The following is a 25,000-nucleotide window of genomic DNA, read 5'->3' on the forward strand; positions in this document are numbered from 1 at the left end:
CACGTGTGCAAACACACATATATAGTCAGAGAGGAGAGCTGATGACAACACAAACACAAAAACAGGTTTGTACTTCAGGTACTACAAACAAAACATATGCATATGCACACAAATAGGAATGCGTGCGCACACACACACACACACACACACACACACACACTCATAACAAACACACAAGCTTTGGAGGCCACTCAGAGTGTTCTTGCCATGAGTCATTCATAAAGCAGAAGCCAAACTCCAACACCCCTCCCTCTATACCTCCCTCCATCCCTCCATCCCTCTCTCCCTCTTAAGATGATGGAATGAGAAGCACTCTGTGGCTGACCTTTTCTTGTCACCAGAACCCATCAGCACAGATTCTGCATCCCTTCTTAGATCCATCCCCACACAATACACAAAAATAAGCACACTTTACGTTACATAAATGAGGTGCTAATAATACATGTCTAGTGGTCTGTCTATAAGTGCTGATAAAATACAACATGCCTATGTCTAATATATGTCTCTGTGTCTATATGTGATGCAAATATATGTCTATGCTGTGTGAGGGATAATGTATAGAACGCCGGTCATCAGTGGCGATTCTAGACATTTTTAACAAGGGTGGCACTAGTGAGGCACTGATAAATTCAAGGGTGGCATGAGGCAAAACATCCAGATAAACAGAAAAAGGCTCAAGATGTGAAATTAGCATAAATACATTAGGGAAACCAGGCACCAAACACCATACTCAAATTGAAGGACAAAAAAACACAAATACCTTACTCTCACATAACATTTCTTTGTATTTGAATAAAATGCAAATACAAATAAACAAACGTATTAAAGTTAATTATCTAAGTTGTCTGTCCCTGGGCTATGCTGTGCTAAAACAAATTCCATCATGGGGATATTAAAATATATTCCATTCTATTCTATGGACAGTGTGACTAAGTGGACAGTGTTTGAGTTTGAGTCTGCCTAGGAGACATGCCATAACCTGCAAACAGATCAACTATGCTGACCTTCCTGTTACATCTCATAGCCTAAACACTGTATCAGAGATGCACTCAAAAAGTCACAACTGAACTTGTCAAGTGGTACAAAGTGGAGACAAGTCTCTGACATCGTCAATGCATGCCCAGATTAAGCAATGTTGCAGAGCAACCACATAACTGGTTCCACGTGTTCCAATTGGATGATTAAAGTTCTCAATAAACTGATCATTAAAGTTCTCAAGAAACTTGAGGCTGGTATGAGGGAGTGTATTGTGTGTGAGCAACCTACAAGTTACTCATCTTGCACTGGATCATCTTCCTGAATCTCAATATGATCACAAGTCTGGGCAAATTATTAATTAAATAAAATGTTCAACGTTTTGCTTTAGACAAAAAAAAAAGTATCCCAGATAACCAGTCCAGCTCTGCGTTCAGGAATTATTTAAGCAAAAATGGCTGTGTAAATTTCAATATTTTACAACAAATGCTTGACTGGTTGAATGGTCATACATTTTACAAAAGTATATACAGTTAACACTTAATGACCTAGCAAATGTCGACGACTTAGGTGTGTGATTAGATAAATAGGCACTGGCAGGTGCAATAGGTAGATAGATATCTTTGCCTGTTAGAACACGCAGTAGCCTGTAGGCCAATAAAGGCAAGCATGTTTGCCACTTACATTTCTAACGTCTGACACTTCAAACTGCTGCAAGTGCATGAAGAAAGGTCCCGCCTTAGATCATGTTAATGGCCAATCGTAGACTAGGATTTGGGGGTGGCACCTGGGGTGGCCAATCGAATCTCAAGGGTGGCCTGTGCCACCCGGAGCCACCCCTCTGGCTCCCCCCTGCCATAGCAATCAGCTATAGAACAAGCGTGCTTGTTAACCTGTGCCTTCAAAAACGTCAAAGGTCAAAAGTGTTAACCAGCCTTTAAAAACGTCAAAGGTCAAAAGTCAAATTCTATGGACACTATTGTTGGACTCAACAGCCGAAAAAGCTGACAGAACTATATGTATTTGTTCTGATATTATGTCCTCTTTGCGTTGAATTTCTGTACCCCTATTTTTTATAATTTGTATGGTGATTTTTGTATGTAATAAAAAAAAATTGCACGTTACGCCCAAACCACACCCATGATTAATGTAGCTACTTCAGACCACCCCATTTTAGATTTGTGTCGGGCGCAACAGTCAATTATCCCGCCGGTAAAATAGCATCAGCGCCCAAGATCTGCCCACAAAGTGACTTGCGTTTTGCGCTTCCGTTTTAGACCATTAAAATAGAGCCCTGAATGTGCCATTGCAACATTAGATGAATGGTTGCTGATAATGGGCAATGTAGATATTGCATTAAAGATCAGCCATTTCTTTCTACAACAGTAGAGAACCCTTTTGCAATTGTAAGCACATAATGTAATCTGAAAACAGCTGCCCTGATTAAAAAAAACAATGCAAAGGATCACAGTTGATATTCTGTCTATAATGGATTGGAATGGAAATTTCTAAGTGTCTCCAAACTTTTGACTGGTAGTGTAGATGTGTATATGTGCTGGTGATATGTGTGTATAATATAGATGTGAGATGTGCTGGTGATATGTGTGTATAATATAGATGTGTATGTGTGCTGGTGATATGTGTGTATAATATAGATGTGAGATGTGCTGGTGATATGTGTGTATAATATAGATGTGCTGGTGATATGTGTGTATAATATAGATGTGTATGTGTGCTGGTGATATGTGTGTATAATATAGATGTGAGATGTGCTGGTGATATGTGTGTATAATATAGATGTGAGATGTGCTGGTGATATGTGTGTATAATATAGATGTGTATGTGTTGGTGATATGTGTGTATAATATAGATGTGAGATGTGCTGGCGATATGTGTGTATAATATAGATGTGAGATGTACTGGTGATATGTGTGTATAATATAGATGTGTATGTGTGCTGGTGATATGTGTGTATAATATAGATGTGAGATGTGCTGGTGATATGTGTGTATAATATGTGTATGTGTGCTGGTGATATGTGTGTATAATATAGATGTGAGATGTGCTGGTGATATGTGTGTATAATATAGATGTGAGATGTGCTGGTGATATGTGTGTTTAATATAGATGTGTATGTGTGCTGGTGATATGTGTGTATAATATAGATGTGAGATGTGCTGGTGATATGTGTATATAATATAGATGTGAGATGTGCTGGTGATATGTGTGTATAATATAGATGTGTATGTGTGCTGGTGATATGTGTGTATAATATAGATGTGAGATGTGCTGGTGATATGTGTGTATAATATGTGTATGTGTGCTGGTGATATGTGTGTATAATATAGATGTGAGATGTGCTGGTGATATGTGTGTATAATATGTGTATGTGTGCTGGTGATATGTGTGTATAATATAGATGTGAGATGTGCTGGTGATATGTGTGTATAATATAGATGTGAGATGTGCTGGTGATATGTGTGTATAATATAGATGTGTGGAGCTAATGCGGAGTGGACATGTAGGATGATGGAGAGTGGGGGGTGGAGGTCTGTCCAGTGTTAGATTAAATAGGAAGGATGATGGAATGGACTGAGGAGCCCAAACGAGGCCCTGGCCTTCATAAATAACACTCAGCCACAACCCCGCCAAACAAAATGTACAGTTAAGACGAAGTGGGTGTTTCTTATTCTCTCGCCACCTTTCTCCTTCACTCCTGCTCTCTCTTTCTCTCTCTCTTTCTCTCTCTCTTTCTCTCTCTCTTTTCTTGCTGTCTCTACCTATTCATTCCTGTCCTCCGGCAATCTCTCCCACACAAACACAGTTGTCCCTCTGGAGTGCAGTCTTGAAGTCTTCCCCCCTCCACTCATCCACTTGCTTCATTATCTCTCTCTCTCTCTCTCTCGCATGCTCTCATCCTCCTCGTCCTCCTCCTCTTCTTCGTGTCACCAAGGACCCTGCCTCATCCCTCTCTTCGCTCCTCACTCGGCAACCAGCTCTCCCAGGTGAGAAAGCTTGCTATCTTTCTTCCTCCCTCCCTCCATCTCTTCCTTCCTCCCTCACTTTCTTGCTCTACCTCTTTCTCTCCCTGAATCATCTCTTTGTTTTTAACAAGAACATATTTGCGATAACATAAGGCAAGTGCCATAGGAGCACATCACTGCTACCTACTATCTCATCAAAAGGTGGATCCTGTTCAACACAGAAATCCCCACAGGAGGATACAATAAAATGTGCCGGTAATATCAAAAGACATTTCATGTGAGGATCTTCCATTATGTGCAGAGAATACGATGTAAAACGTTATCGCGTATAAGCACAGCAGGTACAGGGTATTGCTTCAAGGTGCAAACAGATACTACATGTATCTATGACATCACATTATGCCTCTTCCTCTATCTTGTCTATTCCACAACTAGTTTCTCATTATTTTGTTTCGCTTACACAATGGTACGTAGTTTGCATAAAAGCACGAAACTGCATGTACTGAATGCACATTCTGTTCTACTGGAGACGGAGCACGGCAAGACAGAAGAATGTACATAAATTCACACATGAAGCTTTGCATCAAACACATCACATAAAGTCCTGTCACATAAAGCTTCACTCCACCTTCACACCTTCTGTCACATAATAGAGTCCCTGTGTTGAACCCCCCCTCCCTCCTGTGTTCTCTCTCTTACCCCTAGAAGGTCTTGAGCACCACAGCTGGGTTCACTTCCTGTGGTCTGTAAATGAGAAGACAAAGACAGACAAATAGGCAAAAAAGTGTTATAGAAGTGAATAATCCAACGTTTTATCGCACACACACACACACACACACACACACACACACAAACACACTCACACACACACACACACACACACACACACACACACACACATACACACACACACACACACACACACACACACACCAAGAGAGAGAGAGAGAGAGAGACAAACACACTCACACACACTCGCCTATTTAAGCAGTAACACGGATGATTTAAAACTCACAACCACAACCACACAGCCACACATACAAACAACTGGAAATAGATATGCATGAAAGATGCTAGCCACCCGGTGCATGGTCGTCTCTGCACTGCACAGAGACACTTTCAAATACCTGGGAGGCGGCAACACAGACATAGGCACTCGCAGTACACCACATCCTACCATTTACCACATACAGTATTGCACACACACACACACCTTTGCACCCACCCACACACACACACCTATGCTGTGCACACATACAAGCATTAGCACACACACACACACACACACACACACACACACACACACACACACACACACAATTTTCAAATATAAACAGCAGCATTCAAATGTACACATCTAGGTCGTCATCAAGTCGTTACATCTCTGTCATGTCTTTGATCAGCCTGTGAGTCTCTGGTGGTCTGATTCGCCAGTGTGAGTGCACCCAAGCCAACCGATCAATCAAACGCTAAAGCCTAAAGCATCAACATTTCTCACAACTGAGACAAATCAAGTGCTTTCACTGTATATTTTATAAACATGTTAAGGATGCCAAGTGACAAACATGTGAAAAACAATCAACAGAGAGGCCTTAATGCATATGAAAAAAGGAAAGAAAAAAAGGAAAGAAAAAAAGAGAGAAAGAAAGAGAGAAAGAAAGAAAGAAAGAATGTTACCAAACCAAGATCAGGGTGGGTTTAAACATAGGGGCCCCAGACAGAACAGTGCCTCTGAAACAAGTATAGAGATACAGTTTGGGTAGGAAATGACTCTGGGACACAGTGGGACACACTGGACAAGGACCATATCAGAGCCATATCAGGGCCATATCAGAGCCAGATCAGAGCCATATCAGGGCCATATCAGAGCCATATCAGGGCCATATCAGAGCCATATCAGGGCCATATCAGGACCATATCAGAGCCATATCAGAGCCATATCAGGGCCATATCAGTGCCATATCAGGGCCTTATCAGAGCCATATCAGGGCCATATCAGGACCATATCAGGGCCTTATCAGGGCCATATCAGAGCCAGATCAGAGCCATATCAGGGCCATATCAGAGCCATATCAGGGCCTTATCAGAGCCATATCAGGACCATATCAGAGCCAGATCAGAGCCATATCAGGGCCATATCAGAGCCATATCAGGGCCATATCAGGGCCATATAAGAGCCAGGCCGTTTCAGAGTCAGCTGGTCTCCCTGGTCTCTCTCTCTGGATGCTGTGCTAATGAATGTTTCCACCTGCCATCTGACTGTCAGTGCATCTCTCCATCCAGCCTTCACACCTCAGTGATCCTGTCCCGCTACTGACAGCCAGGAAGCAGAAAGCAGGTGTGTGTAAGTGTGTGTTTGTGTGTTTGGTGTTTGTGTGTGTGTGTATATATATGTGTGTGTTTGCGTGTGTGTTTGGTGTTTTTGTGTGTGTGTGTGTTAAACCAGTACACCAGAAGAATCCACCAGGAGAATTTTACCGTTCCATGCAATATGTGTGTGTGTGTGTGTGTGTGTGTGTGATTGTGTTTCTGTTGCTGTTTTCCTGTATGTGTCTTTGCATAATCCACTCTACCAGAACACACAGAGAATGTACAATTCCATAAAACTAGTGCAATTAGTGTGTGTGTGTGTGTGTGTGTGTGTGTGTGTGTGTGTGTGTGTGTGTGTGTGTGTGTATGTGTGTGTGTGGTGAATGGTGAATGTGTGTGTGTGCTCACATGCACGCACAAGATCAAACTTTCTCATCATAGGCACCAATAGAGCCTCCAGTTTGACAAAGCGTGTGTGTGTGTGTGTGTGTGTGTGTGTGTGTGTGTGTTCCTGGGAAGCCTGCATACCTTGGCATAGTACTTGCAGTGCCCATCCCGCCCCCCCAGACTGGGGCTCCCCAGTGCGGCGGCCCTGCAGCCATGTTGTGTGTTTGCTGAAGTGGACCACAACAGCGCCAGAACCTCCTGGCCCCGCGCAGGATATGAGCTCTGACTCATATTCAAACAATCACACCAGATAACACAAGATCCGATCATGGTGGTGCAGCTGCTCACATGCTCTCCTGATTCTCAATCACTCTCTCTTTTTCTCTCTTCCTTTCTCTCTGTCACACACACACACACACACACACACACAGACACTCTGTTATTTATACACACACACACACACTGTCTCTCTCTCCCTCTGTTACTTACACACACTTCCTCTCTTATTGTCCCTGTTTCACTCCTCTACTTTTCTGTCACTCACTCCCCTCTGACTTACGCACTCCTCCACACACACACACACACACACCTGTGCGCACACACACAGCCTGGATGTGCTCGTTCTTTTATGGCATACACTCTTCACCAGTCTCTCTGGCTGCCCATCCTTTTCAGCTATCTCTATTTTGCCTGTTACATTTCTGCAGACTCCTCTTTCTCTCTCTCTGATTCTCTCTCTCTCTCTCCTTCTCGGCTAACACCTGAGCCTGTTCTTGTCCTCCCTAATATTTCTTCCTGTCTGACTAAATGAGTCACCGGTGTGACGGAGAGATGAGCTGTTCCAGCAGCGTGTGCAGTCGTGAGTCAAGAAATACAGAGGGAGAGAGAGAGAGGCAGACAGTAACAAAAGAGGTAAATGCAGGAGTATATGGGTGGGTGTGTCTGTGTGAATATATCTGTGTTTATATCTGTGTGTGTGTGTGTGTGTGTGTGTGTGTGTGTGTGTGTGTGTGTGTGTGTGTGTGCAAGAGAGAGAGCGAGAGAGACTGTCACACTTGGTGAGAATAAAAATCCTTCAAAATCTTTTATGCACATATCTAAGTCATCCAGTGTCATACCACACACACACACATACACACTATACTACATATACAATACTATTCACACTAATACTCAAGAGTCAACAATAATTTATTTCACGTGCATCGACCTGCTTCAAATTCCACTCTGACTCTAAGAGCTTTCATCCCTTTCTGCCTTCAGGATATTTTTGCCCATCTGAACGAGTCCTGCACGTTCATCAGCAACAGCACAGCACAAGTTAGAGGTGAAGAGAGCGAGAATCCCCTGACAGGCGCTGGTCTCTAGCGGCAAATACAAATCCCACAAGCGCCACGGTAGAGCATAAACATGATGTAACAATGTTAAAAGCTATGCAGCGGCTTTCTTTTGCTTGATACAGCTTGTCTTTAGAAACTGTTGGCGAATGAGTTCAAATTTGAATATGTTTCGAATGTGTCTACAAATAAGTTGTCCCCCGTCAGAAATCAAAACTGAAAAAGTAAGAAAACTCAAACGAGTCACTTGAGACGGAAATCGTTTAAACTGTCAAACCACAGAAGGCTACAATCAACATGGGTGTCACAGCCAGTCACCAAGACATAAGGGATTTAAATATCAGAATACCTATTTTGCTAAATGCATTTTAAGACATCCTGGATTTAGAAGTTGTGCGTCCAACATTTCCAAGACAGTGATGCATATCTTATTCTTCAGATAGGGAGTTTTGTCATGTAACAGCTTATGTGCTGAATGATAGGCTATCATGATAAACTAAAACCGACCACAAAACCTTTTCCATTCAGACAGATAAATAGACAACTCTTCAAGAACGCAAGCACGGCGGTCTGACAATGGAAAAAACTACAATGGGAAATAAGCTAAGCCTCACCTGAAATGTGTGTCGAAGCATACAGCAAACGTTTGCAAGTTTCCCCTTGTTTCCGAACACAGTCGGCATGTTTCCTTTACTGGTCGATCCTTGTGCCCATCTCAGTAAAGCTATACCGAGCCAGCACGGGGGCGTACAATCAGCGCACAACGCGGACTGCCGAGAGCGTCAGGGTGTCACGCATCGAAGAATCACGGAGACGGTGTTTCCGTAAGAGCTTGCGAAGGGTGGAGGCGGGCCAGCGAAAGAACCTCGCGCTCACCAGTCCCCCGGTGTCGAGTCACTTGCATGATACACTCAGGAACAGAGGAGGGCAGAATCACAACACATAACAGCCGACCAGTCTGGAAACGGATAGCGTGTCCTTTTATTGAATTAAAAACTCAATCTGGACATATTGGTAATTTCAAGGAAAAGCTTTAGGCTACATTATTTTAGATTTCCCTCCATTAACTGGATGAATGAAAGTGATTAATGACCATCAACTGGACATCAATTACCAATCGAGTGCATGTTATTCTCAAAATACCCGTGCTGTGTTGTGTTAGTAAAGAGCATCTCCAGTTCAACTCCAGTTTTCAGTGATGAAGAGTGGACACTAAACAGATTACAGCCGGGCAGTATAGACTGCCTGTATTGCTAGATATGACAGAGGAAGCCCCCACCACCACCCTCATTCTCCCCCTAGACATCCCTCCCTCTGACGGAGAACGATTTCCATGCATCAGCCGGCGTCTCATTCGCTACTCCGACACAGCGGAGTATATAGACGGGAAAACATCATAAATAGCGTTTTACGCCCCGCTGTCGTGGCGCTGAGAGCTGCCAGAGTGTTGTCTGGGTGCGTGTGTGGTTAATCGGCGGGGGTCTGTGGTTTACTAATATGTTGCAGACACATACACAACGCGCTGGAAGAGACAGAAAACGTGGTGTATTGTGGGAATGTGGAAGTTTGTGTGTGTGTGAGTGAGTGAGAGAGAGAGAGAGAGAGAGAGAATGTGTGGTTCTCCCCATTACTATGCTGTGGTGATTTTACTGTGTCCTGTGCCATTGGATTATCGATCACCGCTAAACACCATAAATAACACCCTAAAAAAAACAAGGTAGCAGAAACAGATCTGAGAGAAGCACATTAGTAGAGTAGAGGGAGATTTATGGTGATGTTGGACCAGACACACCTTCACTGTCTCAGTCTATTGATCTCATACACTGAGAGGCCCACATGGGAGTGTGTGTGTGTGTGATTTGGTGACAGAGACACTGTGTGTATGTGTGATTATGTGACAGAGAGACTGTGTGTGTGTGTGTGTGTGTGTAGGCAGAGCCCCAGTGCCTACAATTCCACAATGAAAATGAAAGACATGCTTTCATCTCTTGACCTCCCAGGGCCCAGAAAATAATAATAAAAAACCAACATCTTTGTTTTTCTTTAAAACACCCCCTCCCCTCTAAACCACAGACTCTCTCTCTCTCCCTTTCTCTCTGCCATTCTCTCACCAGTGCAATGCAGCAACATGTCTCAGAGGAAGGTGTCACGTTTCCTGTGGTTAAGTTTGACTGTTGTGCCAGCGGGTCCTGGGGAACCTTGGGGAGGTGGGGTGCTGAGTCCTGAGCAGGCCCCGGATTCTGGTGCTCTTTTCTGGGGGACACCCCCACCCACCCTTCCTCTCCTGCCTGGTGCTGGACCCCACCCTGAGGGACACCTGCAGAGGGATGGATCAGTGCAATATTACAAGTGCTTATCCCAAATTCCCCATGGGAAACATACACAAAGACACACACACACATGCACACACACACACACACACACACACACACACACACACACACACACACACACACACACACACACACACATAGACAGACAGACAATATGAACCCTCTAAACCCTACACATAAATATTCAAACAAACACACAAGAGGCCAATTCTGTGACCACAAGTGTTTAGCAGTGAGGTGCTGTTAGTGGAATGTGGGCCTGTTCTTAGTGGGGACTTTCTTCTCTCTGTGCTGCAGCTTGACGCTGGCAGCCTGCTGAAGATTGTCTTCACGGAACGCGGCTCCTTCATGTTAACTGTTTATCCATGCGGTTTTGTTTTGATCAAGGGCTTCCCAGGATTCTGGATTTTTTTTTAAGTGGATCTTGATGCCTTCCTTGAAATGCTTTTTCTGACCTCCAGTTGCTCGTTGGTCAGCATGTAATTCTAAGTAGAGGACCTGTTTTTGGGAGTTATGTTTATCAGCCATGTGTACTGCAAGGTCTGCCCATCTTTCTTTTGCAGTTCCTCAATAAATGTGAGAAAGATCTTGGCCACGAAACAGTTTACAGATACTCCCAACATCACATCACAACTGGGTAGAGTTATATCTGCATTTATTTGAAGAGACTCCAACCACTGTCTGAAGAAATCCTCCCGAATCTTGACTGTCCTACTTGTGGCACAACTGCCATGATCTATAGACAGTGAGAACAAATATTTAAAGAGCAGAAAAAAAACACAGTGGTTGGCTTCTTTGACCTTACAAAAGCATGCACATAAAAACAAACATACTCAAGATACACTCATCCGCCCTCATGTGCAGTCACACACACACACACACACACACACACCCTCATGTGCACACACACACACACACACATGCTGTTTTGCTTCCTCATATCGGCACATCTGGCATGAGGGCCGAGTGAATAACTAACTGTGAGTCATCATTTTCAGAAATATCCTCCTATTTCTTTCTTTTCTCATCGTATTTCATGAGGGGGGGGGGGGGGTTCTCTAAAGGATCCAGGCCCAATTTCCAGAGTAATTTGCCAGAAATGTGTGTGTGTGTGTGTGTGTGTGTGTGTGTGTGTGTGTGTGTGTGTGTGTGAGAGAGAACAAGGGAGCAACAGGAACAGAATTATAGACTGTATACTGTGGGTGAGTTTGTGAAACATAGTGAGAATATGTGCTGCTGTGGAGGTGTGAAGCTGGGTATTCACAACCAAAACAGACACGAGTGAATGAAAGGTGTCAAAGAACAAGGCAACTACATACTCAAAGATTCGCAGACACGCACACACACACACACACACACACACACACACACACACGCACAAACGCACACACACACACACACACACATACTGTTAGCGTCTGTGTGTGTGTGTGTGTTTCAGTGAGTGTTTGTCTCTGTGCAAGTCTGTGTTTGCATGTGTGTATGTGTATATGGGTGTGCATGTTTGTTATGTGTATATGTGTATGTGTATGTATCTCTATATATCTCTATGTGTGTGTGTTGTGTGTATGTATGTGTGTGTGTGTGTGTGTGTGTGTGTGTGTGTGTATGTGTGTGTGTGTGTGTGTGTGTGTGTGTGTGTGTGTGTGTGTGTGTGAGTGTGTGTGTGTGTGTGTGTGTGCGTGTGTGTGTGTGTGTGTGTGTGTGTGTGTGTGTGTGTGTGTGTGTGTGTGTGTGTGTGTGTGTGAGTGTGTGTGTGTGTGTGTGTGTGTGTGTGCGCGTGTGTGTGTGTGTGTGTGTGTGTGTATGTGTGTGTGAGTGTGTGAGTGTGTGTGTGTGTTTCAGCAGGTGGGGAGTGCATCAGTCTTCCTGTGGCTTATCTGTCCAGATGTGGCTCTCCTGCCTCCCTCCCTCCTCCCTGCAGTCATAACTCAGGCGGTGCCGGGCGATGTCCGTGACCCCTCCATCGTCCCTCACTGCCACGGGGGAGCGCCACGCTCCGCGCCATGCCGCGCTGCAACCACAACACCTGCAGCCGAAACACAACACAACACATTTCAATACAGGGGATAAAAATAACGCACCTAACCACAACGGCTACATAGTCAACTCTCTCTGCTGCTAGCGTTGCCACTTCTCTCTCTCTACTGATAATGGATAGCATTTGAGGTGCAACCGAACAGAGTAGGTGTGTTTGCGTGGTTGTATCAACCTAACAGTGGAATAATGAACGGCTTACGTGGTGCAGGAAATGTAAGACTAGTACGGGTTTTCCCACAGGCCCCATTGTGTAAATAAAGCTTATTTTTTGAAAAAAGAGACTTTCTGCCTTCCGCTTTTTATTGTTGTTGCTGTTAGACCTTTTCTTGGATACTTCTTTAGTTAAGTTAACTTGGATGTCTTTCTTATGACGTTCAGTCTGGAGCAGTGAACAAACAGCTTTATTATGAGATAATATTCTTTGAGGATAAGTGCAAAGAGAATAGCAGGTAGTTCTCCGTGTTGTCTTTTTTAAATGTCCATTTATTCTGATGCAGGAGAATGAGGGGGACACATAAATACAGGCCCTGTTTAAAAGGCTCTCACTATTTGAGTAGATGACAGGCAAAGTGGCGAGCGGTGCATGTCATGGGGCCTGCATGTGTGTGTGTGTGTGTGTGTGTGTGTGTGTTTATGCAGAAGTCAGAACACTACTGTGAGTTATGAAGTTATTATCTCTCCCACACAGGATGCGGGAGCCTGGTGCATTATGATAAATCAGAGATGAGAAGACAGCCATAAAAGAGTAATAAAAATCAATAAAAATCTGTTTGCTCACACGTCGGCGCTGTAGAGGAGGTCTCAAAAGAAGGTGGAGTAAGTGTAAGTGTGTGTGTGTGTGTGTGTGTAGAAGGGGTAGTTATAAGGAAAGTTGAGTTGTCCTACCATGATGAAAACTGTTACGTCCCCCTAATGAAAGTGGATGAAAGAGTTTAAGTATGCGCCCACGCATATACGTACTTCCTTATTCCACATGGTCTGTATCTCTGATCCGTGAACTACTAGTCCAGACTTATCCTGCTTTCGACGAGAATGGGCAAAAGTCTATTCCATTTCAAAGAAATAGCCATAGTCATCCTTTCCATCTTAAATGATGACTAATTGACCAAGTCACATCGAAATCCGTTGAAATTATATTGAAAATATAATGTAGGGTTTTTTTTGCACAAAAGTGTCTGCTAATACATTTAAATATAAACAGAAACACAAACAAATGTGAATGCAATCCCTGACTGCACCTTATAGGTATAACATGTTTCGTAGTTTTCAAAAGCACAGTTTAGAAATAGAGTGTGAAAGAGTGAAAATTAAACCATGAAGGCAGCAGAAAGGGGGTGGAGGGGAGAGGCCGGGTTAAGAGAGAGAGCAGAGCAGGGGAAGTCCCTGAGGTGGCACCCTTGGTTACAACGGATCCTTGGAGACCAGGTCGTCCCTTAGGGGGCCTTTGAGGACTTCGTCTCCAGCCCCTTCGATGCTCACCTGCGTGATGGCAGCGTGCCTCTCTCCACGCCAACCAACACACATACCCCCCTTAGTCTCCATGGTTACCAGCAGGGAATGCAGATTCCTCCAGGTGGGCCCACAGGATTACAGGTGAGGGGGAGGAGGGGATGTAAACAAACATATATACGCACAGGCGCGCACACACTACTCTCTGTCTTTGTCTTACACACACACACTTCTCCCTCTTTCTTTCCCTCTCTCACACACACTATACAATCAGTACATGCCCAAGGTATCTCTCCCTTGCCATTTACAATTGCACTGTATTCTGCTGTAAAGACAACAAGGTCAAAACAAGGACACACTAAGTCATCAGAGTATTGATAATGGAAAAGTATGGGTAAACAGCAAAGCCTACCACAAACACCACAGGAAAGGAAAGGAGCCTTTAGGGGATTTCTCTAACTCCAGATGGCATTTGTTTGATTTAGATTGCAGTTGCGTAGGTTATCTGTACTTATTTTTATTAACCAGCTTTTTCTTTGGAGAGATAATTAAGACCAGACCTTTGTTCAGTGTTGTGCGTCACAACAGTACATACTGTTCACAAGCCCACTGGTTATTGGACTGGGACATAGAGTGTCCAAAAGACTTTCAATAGGTAGGCCATTTACAGAAAAGTATGTGATCTGAATCAGAATCAAATCATTAAGTAAAGAAAATATCTATCATATCTATCATCACTCAGTCTAAAGGGCCAAGTCATTAATGTGGTGCAAGTCCTCTTTGGCCTGCAGTATGCTTACCACAACAACATTCTTTGGCAGTGTCCAGTCCGAATGAACTTGCAGCTGGAGATACACCTTCATCTGGAACGGCAAATGATTCCTAGGAAAGGGAAAAAAACATGTCGACGAAACGAAAAGGGACCGATAGGTTGCCGCAGGCCCGCAGGGTCAAGTATGTGAGGCAGCCATCGCGGAGAAGCCAATAGAACAGACTACAAGGCAAAAGAGTGCCACCTTCTGGATACTGTCTGAAACGCGACATTAGGAATCGCGCTGAATTTGAATGTGAAATGTGTGGCAGAATATCCAATGTTGAAATTATGAAAACCCTCCCGCTAAACAAGCAAATGAATGAATGAATAAATAAACAAAATTGGGATGAGGAGCAGCTAATATAAATCACGGATTTAAGCATAGCAGAGAGGTTAGACCAATGACTTTAAATAACTAATGATGTTGGAATGTTATTTAGAAAAAACAGTTTTTGGGTATGTGAACCTGGGGCTCGGCCTATGGACTACAACCATACAAGCTTTACACATAGACATGTGCTTTGAGAGATTTTATCCTAAATTAACATAGGCCTACTGATTGACCGCATTATGGATATCACTGTTCACCCCCTATTCAAAACTCTTCCTTCGTCCTTCCAGTGGCAGGCTCCGTATATCATGCAAAAACGTATGTAGGTTGTATCAATGTAGCATGAAAAATAGTTTCTGAGGTTCACTCTGGCCGGACAGACAAATGGACCTGTTCGAGCCTGTGATGTCATCTGCCGGAAGATGTGGAGTGGCGGCTGCTGCAGGTTGTTATGTTCCAGGGGAAGGCGTTTGACAGCTTGCCAGTGGGCTAGGAAAAAATCGGAGGAGAATAGACCCTGGCTGGCTCATTACTAGGAAAGAGGCGTCATCTGCCTCCATAGAAAGCTAGGCAGTGTTTATTTGCCTTTGCGCCCTGTACATAGCTTACCTAACGAGGAGATGGTTTTTATTTTGACGAACGGCTGATTTTCATTAGAGGTAGGATTTTTTTTTTTTATTAGCGACGCACCGCTGGTTGAGGCTTCGTCGTCAATGTGGCCATGAATCCGGCTGAACAGACGGTGACATGGCTCATCACCCTCGGCGTGCTGGAATCGCCGAAAAAGACCATTTCGGACCCCGAAGGTTTTTTGCAGACATCGTTAAAAGATGGGGTGGTTTTATGCAGGCTGCTGGAGCGACTGCGTCCAGGCACTACAGAGAAAGTAAGGACATGATTTCGGCTCATCCTGCCGCATAGCCCCGCTCATTCTGTATGTGTATGTGTGTTTATCCAAACAGCCGCTTTCTGTGTCCGCGGCATAATGCCTGAATATCCTGTGTCTCTCAGTCCACTGGCTCATGAAATAGCCTAGATATTTTTGTAGGTCACAACCACATTGGTTATTATCCGATATAAACAACAGAAGACAGCAGCACACACAGTCAACACATTACCCCCGCATTATGGCTAGCCCAATATGCGCCAAGGTGTTGAGCGCGAGCCTTTTTCAGAGCCGCGCGTAAATATTGGTCTGTTGCGGGAAGCCACAGAAAGGATAATTGTTGTAGCCAACAGACAAACAGGCTTATAGGGAAAAGTCTCATATATCATGACATTATCGTGACATTGATTTTAGCGTGTTGTCGTGTAGTCCACGATTATATTCCATATAGACAATTATTTGCGAGCCTATCTATTTCGACATAGCGTAACCTGACTGCCAGGGGCGAATCCCTTGCAAATCGCATTACACGGGTTTTCGGAGTGGTTTGCATGAATGTAACCTACATATGATACAGATTAACGGATGCTACAGATTCATTTCACATAGGCTACAAGCGTGGGCCGCCATTGACTGCGAAAAGACAGCACAAAGGACCCTTTCCACATTTAAAGAAACAGGGCAGAGTTTTAGGGGTCGGGTCGGTTTCTTCGACTACAGGCTACATGACACAACATTGTTTGCCCCTACAATTGTGCACACAGTTGGTCTCACAGTCATAGTCAAGTTTGATAGTATAATACCAACTGGACAACAGGCTACCCCAAAAGATATCTGAACGAATAGTTGTTATTTTTTGGCCAAGGACAAATGGGAGGATAGCACATGTGATTGTGAAATGACATCCAGACATTTAGCACCACAGGCTGCATATACGACAATCCAGTTTGGCCAACATTTGACACAAATCACGAAGAACTGTGCAACTGATAAAAGATGGTTGTGTATATTTTGACAGACTAAACAGAATCGAATAAATTAACTTCAACCCATCCAACCCATCTTGGGCTACTGCACAGTCCATAATACATTTAGACAGAAGTATGCAGAAAATGTGATCTTTCACATATTCAGATTTTCTACTTCTCTTCAGTATTTTAAGTAATCCTCTATCCACCACTGCAGAGTTCAGATTGTATAAATAAGGATTCATCTATCCCGCCTTTCCAGTGTCTACTTAGTAACGCAGTGCCATTCTGTGGTGTCCTTTTTGAAAACGTCATTTCCCCTCCTCTACCCCTCACTTCCCTAAGACGGGATTTGTTCGTGGGACTGTTTGAGTGCAAGAGATGTTGGAAAGGCGAGGGACGCTACGTCCAAGTCTACTCGGCTCGCGTCCTCTTATTTGTTGAATGGTTATCGAGGTTAGGGATAAAGCACACCCGCGTCTAACTTGGTATTTTCCTGAAAATTTGCTATTTTACTTAAAATCTAGATTTACCAGGAACCTAAGAACGACAACGAGTGCTTGAACAACATCAAGGAGTTTCTCAAAGGTTGCACCGCGTTTCGGGTCGAGGTAAGTTATTATATATGTATACATGTGTGTGTTTTAAGCAAATTGGTTTGACACAAATTCCGTCTGTGTGATAATTATGTTATCCAGCAGCTTGTGTCTTTTGGGGGTAGAGCAGTTCGGACTATACTGGTAATGCTGGATAGCAAGCAAACAATCAACAAAGGGGACATGGGATGAAGACTGCCCGTGGGAGGCTGAATTGGTCCGAGTGCAGTCTCATGCAGCTATCTGAAAGAAAGCCCTGTTTTGCCAATGATCAGCCAGCCTTTAAAACTAACACCATCGAGACATTGATATATATTTGCCTCAACAGTTGCAACAATTAAGAACACATTGTAACATTGTGTAGCATTAGGTTGCCTTTGAATTCTGTTATTACGGTCGTATTCTACATCTGTTGCCGAGGAGAATACTTTATCCTAAAGCCCTCTTCTGTGTATTTGCGCGTGGCCTTGTAGTGTCTTCTTCCCACTGACCTCTTCCAAAGCCTAGGCACAGTAACTAGTCATTACTTTGGCCGCAAGCAAAGATTATCGCTTCATTTACCCTGGATCTGCTTTGCTGAAAATGTCAGAGAAGGTGAACGTCAAACGGTTGGGCTGAGGATTTTTTTTACTCTTGCATTTGAGTCACCAAATTACACTCAAGGCAACACAACTATTTGTATGTTTGTTGACAAACACACACTGTCTCACTCCATCTATATGAACTAACCTAAAGTGCATTCCAAGTTATAATTGCATGTTCAGAATTCTAAGCACTTCTTTTATCTTGGGATTAGATATATGAGCTAGAAATGATTAACCTTACTAACCTTTTGTAAGCTTAGCAAGAAAGTATGTTGTTAAACCAAAACTTGTCCCTTCAAGACCAGCCTTTTTACTCGGAAGTGAGTCACATTGGAGCCAGATATGACAAAACACTAGTCATAGTCTTGATATGAAGGATAGCCCAGCAGGCATAAGGAAACGGCCTGTATGTTAAAGGTGAGGCACAAAGGGCCAGGCAGCCGTGCATTATGCGCATCCATTATGTGGCAGATGGGCCTGGTGGTTTAATGTTTGTTTGGGGTCCCTGTAGCACAGAGCGGGGTGGGCCCCAAATCCAGATGGATGCCGCTTCATATAGTGTCATAGCACCGGGGTCCTCTTACACAGTTCTGTTACGAAGGCTATTTAGGTTGTTATTTTACTACCACTTCACTACCACTGAAATCTGCCTCTCTTCTGCCCTGGTTGTGATATTACGTTTCGTTTGTTGTTGTCGGTGACTTATCAGCTAATTTATTTTTCTCATGGAGAAAACATACATTTTCCTCACATCTTTGAGGATCTTGAGGAAAGTGGAGGAGTTAGATACATCTATCACCTCGTGATCCAGCCTCTTTCTCTTCCTCCCTCTCTCTCTCTCTCTCTCTCGTTTATATTTCAGTCCCAAAATATCAAATTAGGTGCTATCAACAGCAATTAGGAGGTGTCCCGCCAGGCTTTTTATGGTTTAATAGGGACAGGGTGATTCAGCGCTTCTGTGTATAATATGTACTCGGAGCCTGAGGGCCCGCGGGAATTCAATCAGGTAATTTGGTGTTTAGATGTTAGTGTCCCTCCACTCGCTTGCCTCCATAGGCCAAATTGCTTCATTAGATTTAACCTTCGGCAGGAAACACAGACAACAGAGTCACAGCACACATATGCAACATTATGAGATTCGTTAATCTTACAGTGTAATTCTTGTATTGTGAAGGGCTTCCTTGCATTAACCTGGTGTAACAATAGGCAGTAGATAGCCCCCAGCAACAGTAGGTAGCAGTGCAGTATGTGCGTTGTGTAAACCTCCCTCCTGACAGCTGAAGAGTCGTGCTATTGAGAGGGCTAGCGGCCGCTCGACTACCGATCCGAGGTGCTGCAGTTTGCGGGTTGGAGTCCAGGCTAGTGCATGGCTGAGTCGACACAACGCAGGTTACACTGGCTGCCTCCAAACTCTCGCCAGTCAAGGTGCAAGACTACTAAGTTAGCTGCTGACTCTTGTGTGTACCTGGGTCTTGGTACTTGGTTCTGATCCGACAGCCATGCATGCTCAGGCCCTGATCTGTCCCCTAGTTCTCCTCTTGCTACTGTCTTGCTTCTGTCCTCAGATGATGGGGATTGCACTGTCAGTGCTGAGGGATTGGTCATATACTCCTGTTCAGGTCAGTGGGCATTGGCCCCTCTAACCATGCTGTCCTCCGGAGCTATGTGGCCTTAACTGGGGCCCATGTGGTGATCTTAAAGCAGACCCAGCACCACATTCTTCAGCCTCTCAGATAAGCAGAGATGGTAGATAGCCCCCACCACACACACACAGACACACAGACAAATGCAAACACACCACCTGCTTTTGCTTAGTAGGATCTGCTCAGGCTGTGGAATTTGCCGTCAAACAATAAGGAAGTGTTGTCTGATGGTTTGTGATAAGTGTGGATTGTTGGGGTGTGTCGGAGTGTGCTTGAGGGGGTCAGGCTTTGCATCCCCACTTCCCCTCTTGTCGCCTTGTTTGGGTTTTCAGACAAGACCCCCATGTCTTCCAGCTGAGTCTGATTCAGAAATATCTCTCAACCCTCTCATTCCTGCAGCACCTCAGGCTGTGCCTCTCTCTCTCTCTCTCTCTCTCTCTCTCTCTCTCTCTCTCTCTCTCTCTCTCTCTCTCTCTCTCTCTCTCTCTCTCTCTCTCTGCCTGTCAGTCTGCCTGTCTGTCTTTCTTTCTCTCACTCATCTGCTGGCTCCATGTGTTCTTCACCTCTTGCTGCTTCCTCCTCATCTCTACCCCTCTCTCTATATCTGTGCCTCTGTATATCTTCTATCTTCGTCTCTATATTTGTGTCTCTATTTCTCTGTCTGTCTTCATCTGAGCCGCTTGCACTATCTCTGTCTGACTCTGTCTTTCTTCTCCCTCTCCCTCTCCCTCTCCCTCTCTCTCTCCTTCCTTCCTCCTCCTCCTCCCCTCAGTCTCTCTATAGAGAGCTGGTGTGTGCTGCACTGCACCGGGCTGGGCAGGGCAGGGCTGGCAGTACTCAGGCCCCAGCTGGGGGGTGCCCAGACAAGCTTCCCTTTGTGCGGTGAGGATCGGTGGCCTTGAGGGCTCCCACTTGGCTGTTTTAGCATGACGGCCATGACGTCTCTAGTGTGACTACAGTGCAGTCAGGTCTGGTGTAGATGACCTCCTAGTCCTAGTGTTCTAGCTGTGGATGACCCCTCCTATGCTAGTGTTTGGGTGCAGATGACCCCTCCTAGTGTTTGGGTGCAGATGACCCATCCTAGTGTTTTGGTGCAGACGACTCCTTCTAGTCCTAGTGTTCTGTTATGATGCAGATGACTAGATGTACCACATAGTGGTACAAAATATGACCGCCGCTGAGTCCTGTACATCCATTCCGCGAAAATAAATCACATTAATCAATTTGTCTCCATCTTCTACTCCATCCCCCACTCTTGAAACTTTTGTGTATGCTTGTTTGGCATGTGTGTTTGCGGGCCGCACAGACAGTAGCCTACAGGCGCTGCAAAGGTGAATAGATTTGTAGCACTTGCCAAATTTTTTTTAGCATTGTTATAAAACCTTTAAAATCTCTAAACAATCACAAGTAGGGCAGTTCATCACAGTCCATTATCGCAACTGGTCTGATGAAAGGTACACCTGTAGGCTGCATTGTATTTGGGAAAAGCAGAAGGTAGCAGTATAATGTATGATTGTCGATTATTAAAATCAAATATTATTTGCTATTGTGGAACTATTTTTTCAGACACCTCACAACCGTGTATAAACTTCCGCTCAATATTTGAGCCTGAAGCATAGACGGTGGCGCAGTAATATCAACGTGCAATGAGTCTTCCAACAGAAATCAATGGGATTTTACAAAATGCCAAATAAAACACGACAGAAACTGTATTTCGCTACGCTACTTGTTTTGGAACATCAACGAACACCACTAACCACTCGGTGAGTTGCAATTCTAAACCCACTTTAGACTTTTTTTAACTTCCAACAAAATTATGTCTCACTACAACGATGTGCCATCTGGTGGACAAACTACTATATATACGTAACACCAATACTGGTAATGCAGCCAAATGATGATGAATATTTTGTTTTCCTTTAATCCTACTGAATTTGTAATTATGTATAGGCCGTTCTAATTGCCGATACAGATAGTATGTGCGTGTCTGTGTGTGTGAGTGCATGTGTATATGTGTGCACCACCATCTACAGGCCAATGAGTGTACAGTCACTAAATGTACACGTAACTTAATTTTTTTAGACCCCCCCCCCCATGGATGAAATTCTACGAAACTTGGCATACCTCCAGAGAATGTCAGGTTAATCATACACAAAATTTGGTACAGTTCTGAACATCTTAACTGAAGAGAGGGGTGATTAAAGCAGAATGATATTGCATTTTTATTTTTTACCGGGGGGGTGCAAATCACAAATGAGTGATTATGGGCTAGGTTGATGTGGGCCCTTGAGACCAACATACCTTTAAAAATTCTTCATCCTCGGTGCCACGGTTCAGGTAGTTATTTAGGAAAAACGGCATTTTTTTGGTTTCGGGTTTGCTTCGCTTCGCTAGCGGCGGTCATAAATATCTGTGCATGACCCCTCCCAGTCTTTGGGTGATGAGTCCTGTCCCCTTTCCTGTGCTGTGCTCACTGTTTCACATGCTTCAATGATGAACTTGTGCATTCAGTCCTCTATGGAGATTTATCTATATTGACTCTTTGTGTACACATTTAATAACTCATGTGTGTCATTTAGTAGGAATCTTTTTTTAAAAGGCTCATTGATTTCCTTGTGGTGAAATTGTGGCTTTTGTGTCTGGACTTGTTCTTATTTATGCATGAGGCAGTGGACAGCTGAGCTTAGTTCCTGCTTATCTTAGTGATTCTTCACCGCGTCTGACAGATGTAGAGAAACTGATCAGGATGGAATTTGGGGAACAAAAACAGACCTTGGCTTGTGGATAGAGTGGGAGTGCAGTCATTTATTTTTTTAATTGTGTGTGTTTGAATTTGGAGTGTGAGAGTCACTTTTACACTTTGAGAGGTGAGAATCACCCGGGACCTCATGGTTCAGTTCAGTTGTGAAGGCTGTGTGTTTGTCTTCCATATGATGAACACACTCTCTGTGAACGTGAGTTGTGATGATGCAGATGAATACTGGCCAGATCAAGAGGCACTTTTTGCACCATAGCATAGTCATGTATTTTTGCTAGTCTCATATTTTTTACCAGTCATTAATATTAAAGCCGGTCAACTAGATTCAGTGCAGAGAAGTTATATAAACAAGACTGCAGAGGCCCATCATGCATTGCTCTGGTACATGAAGTCAGTAGCACTTCATACTTGATTTTGTATTTTGAATGAATGCAGTAAAAAGGGGTGAGAATAATATTGTGCTATAGTATCTCAGTATAGTATATTAGTTGTATAGTATACTAGCAGTGTAGTATCATATAGTCTTATTGTAGTATGGTATAGGGTAGACAGAGGCCAATAGAAAGGCCAGTCATTGGCAGCATTGACAATAGCATTTCGATTGTGTTGTATAATCTAACTGCTGCAGCAGTAGCTGTGTTGTTTGTGCAAATTGCTACTTTACAGCACTCAAGGCTAGTCATTCATTTCTAATTAGGCTTCAGGATGTTAGTTACAGCCAGTTTCTCCTCACAGGCATTCTTTACTGAATGTGTTGTTGTGCCTTGCAGAAGGGCTTCAATTGCATGTTTGCAAATGTGTGCATGCTAATTAGAAAGTGTTACATATTAATACATGATGCTATCGCACATGACCTTACAGTAGAGGTTTTTTTAACAACCTTAAAGGCGTGCGTTTTTGAACATTCTAACATCACATTCCGTTCCGCAACAATTCAAGGTTCTTAAATTCTATGTTGAATTCAATGAAGTTATAGCCTGGAGGACCAGACCCAATCTGAAAGATTAAGGGTCTGGCCACGAATAACGTAATGGCCCAACTCGAGGAGCGGCACCAAGCACGCATTTGAAAACCTCTCTGCACGCATTTGGATATCACTATACGATCAGTGTTAACTGACTGATTCCGGACTTCGACACAATTGGATAACACTACGTCTGTCATCTGTTTAGCTTACCTCTGGCCCGCCTATATCAGATACACCGATGTGATTGGTTCCCCGCGATGCAAGGGGCAAAAGTTACGTGCATCATTACTCGTTGCCAGAGTCTCTCGCTGAGCAAAGGCTTCCGCGAGAACTCTGGATTCCCAGGGTAATGAAGTTATAGAAACAAAGAAATATGACACACACATGCTCAGTCACCAGTCAGGTCTGGTTGTTCCCATTCAATTCAATTCAATTCAATTCAATTCAATTCAATTCAATTGAGCTTTATTGGCATGACAAAAAATACAATTTGTATTGCCAAAGCATACATGTACATAGTAGTGTGTAAAGAAAGAAAACAAAACATCATGCATCATACATTACTGCAACGGCAGTGTGTGTGTATGTGATTGTGTGGATGGGAATGCATGTAAGTGTGCGTGTGTGTGTGTGGCAATGTGTGCGTTTGTGTGTGTGTGTGTGGATGTGTTTGACTTTTTGTGTGCTTCACTGATGAAGTGACTCCCTTTGTTTATGGCAAGCATCTACATATCTTGCTGCGACTCTTGCGCTCTTTTGTTCCTCTCCTAATAATATTCTTAGACTTGGATCCTTAAAGTTTTGAAGGTCTGGAAGCATTTCTCTGAATTTAGGAAAGAATTGATCTCATATTTCTTTCCATTAGCAGCATTTAGCCAAAAAGTGAAGCTCTGTTTCTATGGCACCTTGGTTGCAGTTGATGCACAGTCTTCTCTCGATAGCTAGACTATGATTGCTTAGTCTGTACCTGGTCAAGGTTTTTCTCTGTCTGGTATCAGTGACTGTGAATAGGTAGTCTGCCACAGTGTACTCTCTGTTTAGGGCCAAAGTTTATTTTGTCTTTTTGTTGTTTCAGTCCAATATGATAAGTCATTTTGTTTTTCTGCATTTATAATTTGATTAGGCCCAATTGTTTGAGAAAGGGTGGCAAGGTCCTGAGGCTGTCTATTAGTTGTGTTAGTTGTACTATTAGTGTGAGTTTTAGGACTAGCTGGATGAGGGGGCTTGTTTTTACACTCATCCCTTGGCTTTGTAGGGCTTTATAACAGTCATTGTGCCAGGAGGGCAAATGAATTGCATGTGTGTCAGGTTTCTGATGAAATGCCGTTGTTATCTCCACCAACGTGACTGGGTCTGGAGCCTCAGCTGGAAATGAACCTGGCTGGCTATTCTTGCGCAACTGGGGCAGTATTGTCACGTACACACACACACACACAGACACACAGACACACACAAACATAGACTCATTTTGACACAGTCACAAAAAGATACTGATATAGCACAACAGAGAGACACACACACACACACATACACACTCGTACAACCCCCCCCCCCCCCATTCTCTGGGGGCATATCTGTAATCAGAGCGGAAAGTAAAGGGAAACCCATATCTCATAGTCCCTGGCTCCTAGCTGGCTC

The 25,000-nt window shown here is 43.8% G+C and overlaps 2 protein-coding genes across 5 annotated transcripts in view; one reads left to right on the plus strand and one right to left on the minus strand.

Annotated features, from left to right (window-relative positions):
- The window catches only part of aff3 (AF4/FMR2 family, member 3), a 41,074-nt gene extending 32,289 nt beyond the window's left edge, over positions 1–8,785 (minus strand). The window contains exons 1-2 of the mRNA XM_076263249.1: positions 8,608–8,785; positions 4,659–4,703 (exon numbers count right to left, since the gene is read on the minus strand). Coding sequence (XP_076119364.1) covers positions 4,659–4,703; positions 8,608–8,676 — 114 coding nt within the window. The 5' untranslated portion in view covers positions 8,677–8,785. The remainder of the gene's footprint in view (positions 1–4,658; positions 4,704–8,607) is intronic.
- Positions 8,786–15,510: 6,725 nt separating this feature from the next.
- Positions 15,511–25,000, plus strand: part of arhgef7a (Rho guanine nucleotide exchange factor (GEF) 7a) — a 30,252-nt gene continuing 20,762 nt past the window's right edge. For 2 of the 4 annotated variants that reach the window (XM_076263254.1, XM_076263253.1), the window contains exons 1-2: positions 15,511–15,846; positions 17,342–17,425. In XM_076263254.1, the coding sequence (XP_076119369.1) occupies positions 15,682–15,846; positions 17,342–17,425 (249 nt within the window). In that variant the 5' untranslated portion in view covers positions 15,511–15,681. The remainder of the gene's footprint in view (positions 15,847–17,341; positions 17,426–25,000) is intronic. The other 2 variants (XM_076263251.1, XM_076263252.1) reach the window with 1 other exon arrangement.

Source organism: Alosa pseudoharengus, unplaced genomic scaffold (genome assembly GCF_046254945.1).
Source record: "Alosa pseudoharengus isolate Yale_2024_CS ecotype anadromous, Long Island Sound unplaced genomic scaffold, YU_APseudo_1.1 YU_APseudo_1.1_scf_3, whole genome shotgun sequence".
Classification (NCBI taxonomy): Eukaryota; Metazoa; Chordata; class Actinopteri; order Clupeiformes; family Clupeidae; genus Alosa; species Alosa pseudoharengus.